General features: G+C 43.9%; 1 protein-coding gene across 1 annotated transcript in view; it reads right to left on the bottom strand.

Moving 5' to 3' along the window:
* The window catches only part of itgb4 (integrin, beta 4), a gene marked incomplete in the record, with an annotated part of 38,952 nt that overhangs the window by 29,623 nt on the left and 4,669 nt on the right, over positions 1–4,660 (bottom strand). Inside the window, 10 exon segments of the mRNA XM_014029607.1 lie at positions 73–281; positions 374–450; positions 528–695; positions 1,217–1,339; positions 1,423–1,512; positions 1,595–1,858; positions 2,100–2,271; positions 3,974–4,070; positions 4,145–4,349; positions 4,453–4,554. Coding sequence (XP_013885061.1) covers positions 73–281; positions 374–450; positions 528–695; positions 1,217–1,339; positions 1,423–1,512; positions 1,595–1,858; positions 2,100–2,271; positions 3,974–4,070; positions 4,145–4,349; positions 4,453–4,554 — 1,507 coding nt within the window.

Raw genomic sequence — 4,660 nt, forward strand, 5'->3', positions numbered from 1 at the left:
GTCCCAACATGTCGTACATATATATATATATATATATATACAGTATGTATGTACAGTCCCAACATGTCGTACCATTGCAGAGGAAGCCAGCGAAGCGTTGACACTGGGTCTTGTCGTACTGACAGTAGGGTCCTTCAAACTGGTCTGGGTTGTAGCAAACACAGGTTCCACAGGCCAGACAGTCTCCACGGCCCGAGCAAGGTTCTGTCATACCAGGTCCAATGCACTGGTTTGTGTCCAGAGCTGAGGCACTGGCTGAGCAGTTACAAAAGGTTCCCAGCCTGAGGGAGGCATCAACACAAAACACACACTTTAGCACGTTGTGAGGCTGAACTGGCAGCAGGTTTTAKTAAAGTTCATCATGAAGTCTCACCATCCAGCGTCACACTGACACCTGCCACACACCAGGGCTCCGTGGCCGTGGCATCGGGCTGCGTTAGGGACAGACGTCTGCAGGACAGATAACATGTTCACAGGCTGCCTTCATGAAACATCTCTGTGCTGCAGCTTCAGTGTGTTGGTCTGACCTTCTCACAGTCACAGGTTGGACATAAAACTGAGGCCTGCACGTTCACAGCACTGCTGAAGGTTGATGGTTTGACTCTGATCGTGCCGTCCCTCTCACCAGAKTTTATGTCACACACAGGCTCTTTGTTGATGATTCGCTGGGCTTTGAGACGCATCCTGAATTTCCCCTGAAGAGTACACACACACACACAGACACACACACAGACACACAATCACAGTTTAGTCTTCTTGACACGTTACACTGACTCACACTGATTCATGGAGACAGTATCTGACTTTGTCACACCGAACCCTGAACAGCAGGTTAGTTTGTAAAACGTCTGACAACCTCACTCTCTTCCCACGAGCTGCAGGACCTTTCATCTGTGTCTCACAGGTTCATCCAGAAATACTTGCCAAGTTACTGCAGTCGACTAAAACCTGCCTTCCTCTCAAACTAGTTCCCACAAAGCAAAAATGTGAATACTGTAGGAAAACTGTGATTAATTACCAGCAGGGGACGATGTATATATGTTTATAAATATGCACATGTGTTTAAGAGTCGGACTTTCAGAGTTCCTAGTAGGAAATTCTACTTAAACTCCAGCTGAAGTATTATGACACAGGGTAAATGTATCTGTGAAACAAAATGACTGATATTAGTCTTTTAACAGCACAATGCGGTGTTTTTGTGTTGCTTTAATCTTACAATCTCTCCAGGCTTGACGTTAAAGTTGCCATACTGTGAAACTTCCCCGCTGGTTTTCAAGAACTGAGCCTCGAAAGCCTTGGGCTTGTTCTCTGCTCGGATGCTCATCTTRGATCGAATACTCTGAAAGCAACAAGAGGAGATCAGCCTTCAGAGGTTTACTTGTCTTCTCACTGAACCAAGTGCCAACAAGTGCTGGTGCCCACCTCGAAGGCAGTCTCCATGACGTCCAGGATGTTGGACGAGTCTTCTTGAAGCAGACCCACCTCAGCGATGGGGAAATACTCTTTCAGCATCTGCAGACGTGATGAATTATTCATACTTTAAATAAAGAGTCATGTTTTTCCAGTGCAACAGGAGGGATGCTCGTCTGCTCACACTGTAATGGATGAAGGAGTGGTTGGTGATGGCGAAGATGGGGATGATGTTATTGTTGCCCAACACACGGACTAGCGTGGGGATTGAGGGGTAATCTTGTTTCGTAGCTTCGGTGTATTTGCCCTCATCATCCAGGTGGCAGAGCTCATCGTTACGCTTCAGGATCCCTGACAGCACGTTCATGCCGTCAGACTCGTAGTGAAAATCTGACTCGGTGGAGAAAACCAGGAGGTGTGTGCTGTGCTCGCGCCACCCGATTTTATCCTGGAGTGAAGACACAAAACCAGACAGAAAGGGCAGCATCAGAAACAGCAAGACTCAACTGGTTTTATCATGAAGGGKTTCCCTCCAGTTCCATTTAAAAGCTGCTGGAGCCGACACAGCTCAAGATCCTGAAGCCATTTCTCAGAAAAAGGTCATAAGTTGAAAACTATAATCCAGTTTGTGTGGTGTTTTTATCAGAAGTGTTGCTTTATCAGAATGAACACTGGTTCAGTTTGCTGACCTTACACACAGCTGCCTGTAAGATGGCATCAAATCCTCCTTCAGGAGCATCCAGGTTGCCAGATATGTTCTCCCTCTGCAGCTTGTTGATGAAGGAGCCGATGTCACTTGTTAGTTTGATGACGTTTTGAAAAGAGAAGGGAGGGTCGCTGTTGGGCCACGGCTTCTTCAGTCTAAGAGTGGAGGGAGAAGAGAAAAAGAAAATAAAAAATAAAGAACAACAACATCTGCAACCAACGGAAACAAGAAAGGCCAACCTTTCTTTAGGGTTAGGGTTTTACAAATCAAAACTTAACGAGAAGCTTTGGGTCTACAGGTTCTGAAATTATTTAAATCTGACCACAAATGTGCAAAACTGCTGAGCCTGCGAGGGGACATGGGGAACTTTTCTCTTTTCTGTTCCCTCGCAAAATCACTGTAGTGCCTGCCGGTTTATTAACAAACTCACATGTTCACCATTAGTGAGTTAGTGATATTTTAACAGTGCAGCCACGCAACATCAATGTCAAATTCACGAACTTGTGGCGACACTTCCTGTTTTGGTAACCGGATATTTCAAAATAAAAGTCTGACTGAATTAAGTTCAAATACAAAACAATCTTTTCAATTCAATTCAATTCAAAAATACTTTGCTGATCCCAGAGGGAAATTAGGTTTTGCGTGGGAACGCAAAAGAAAAAAACTCCCCCCGTCCCTCGTGGGCTCCGCACAAAACAGATCTGTCATTATTTATGAACCCAAAGCTGTTGAAAACTAAAACAAATCCACCTCAGCAGAACGTTGTGAGTCCTGACAGCAGAACTTCAGTGATGTCTGCACACTTTTGTTTCTCCATGACTCTGTTTTCCTCCCAAACACCAGCGTTTTAATCAGATTAGGTTCTGGACTTTGACAGGATAATCACAACACAGTGTTGTTTTGTTGTTTTTCAGACATTATGTTGTAGATTAACTGTTTGGGAACGTTGTTGTGTTGCATCATGACCCAGGTGGTTCATGCTTCGGCTGTCAGACAAAAGGCCTCACGTCTGACTGGATTTTATTTTGTCTACAGAGGAGTTCATGATAACCAAGTCCTGAGGCTGCAGAACMAGCCCGTACCATCACTCCTCCAGTACCATGCTTGACAGATGAAGGAGTAGTTGTAGTTTATTTGCGTTATGGAAAACCATCTTTATTTTGGTCTCATCTGCCATCTGAACACTTACAGTTCAATCAGATGAAACTTTACAAGCCAAAGTAATGCTGTCATGTTGTTTGTAGAGAAGAAGCTTCACTCTGGCTCCGGTTCTGAAAGAACTATGTTTAGTCTTTGTGTGTCCAGTCATGAACTTTAACCTTTAATCTGGTAACAGGTCCATGCAGTCTGACATGGACCTGTGGTATTTCAGGTCATTTTTCTGAACATTGCACCGTCTAATGCTGGGAAGAATTTACTGAAACRTTCATTCCTGGGATGAAGAATGTCTGAAATAACATCCACTTGTCAGAACTCTTCACTTGGTAACAAGTGTTGCTGCTCCAAGGTCATYACTGATGTCATTCCATCTTAGCCTCGGGTTAACTCCAGAGAAACAAAGCAACACAACTCCTGCTTTTACACATGTGATCACACTGATAGTGATCAGTTAATCAGTACATTTGATCAGCAGATCTAATCTGACAGTGAACTTCTTCTATCCTAACAAACCAGTATGGATGGATTTGTTTTTCCCATTGTGTGACATGGTGGAATCTGTTGTGTGTTTTCTTCCCTCGAGGTTAAACTTGAATTTTTCAGAACCTGGTAAAGACCAAAGCCTTCTCTTATGTCCTGATAAGTACAACTCTGAGTTTGACAGAATAGTGTTTATTTGTTTAGGATTGTGTGTCTTACTTGGACGGTCTCATGTCAGTCTGGGGCTCGATAACTTTGTCTACAAACTTTCCAAACCCAATGGTGGGATCATTGGACATCTTCTGGACCAGAGTAGCTRCAGAAAGACATTCACCATGAGTACTGGAGCTTCTTTCACAGGAATCCCATCACCGTTCTGAAGGTGCTCACCCAGGTCGTTGCCCATTCTCTTTAAATTGTCCAGATCGTCTTTCATGGAGTTTGAGAAGTCCATGAGAATATAAAGATCCAACGGGCCTTTGGTTGGAGCAAACACCTCCACATCCATGTATCTTTCCTCCCCAGGCAGAAAGGTCATGCTGACCAGCTGTGGCGACACCTGAGCCTGCTGAAGCTTCGTGTTGATTCTTTGGTTCTTTGGAACAAGAGAGAAAAGGAAGAGTCCARTTATTGGATTGAAAACCTTTAAAGACGTTGTTTTAGAAGAAGGAAAGGAAGTAAAAGTGTTAAAAACATACTGCATCCACACTCCAACTGCTTTTAGCTGTGATGACAGCTGCCTCACTGCAGCCGTGGGCCAGGATGTTCTTATAGAAGTCACAACGAGGACCGTTAAATGCCTGCGTGAACACACACTTTAATTAAACTTCAGAATAAAACAAAATGTTTCAGATTTGAAAAAAAAAAGATAAAATGTAGGGCTGCAACGATACGGAAAATTCACGA

The sequence above is a fragment of the Austrofundulus limnaeus genome, unplaced genomic scaffold (genome assembly GCF_001266775.1).
Source record: "Austrofundulus limnaeus strain Quisiro unplaced genomic scaffold, Austrofundulus_limnaeus-1.0 Scaffold926, whole genome shotgun sequence".
Taxonomy (NCBI): Eukaryota; Metazoa; Chordata; class Actinopteri; order Cyprinodontiformes; family Rivulidae; genus Austrofundulus; species Austrofundulus limnaeus.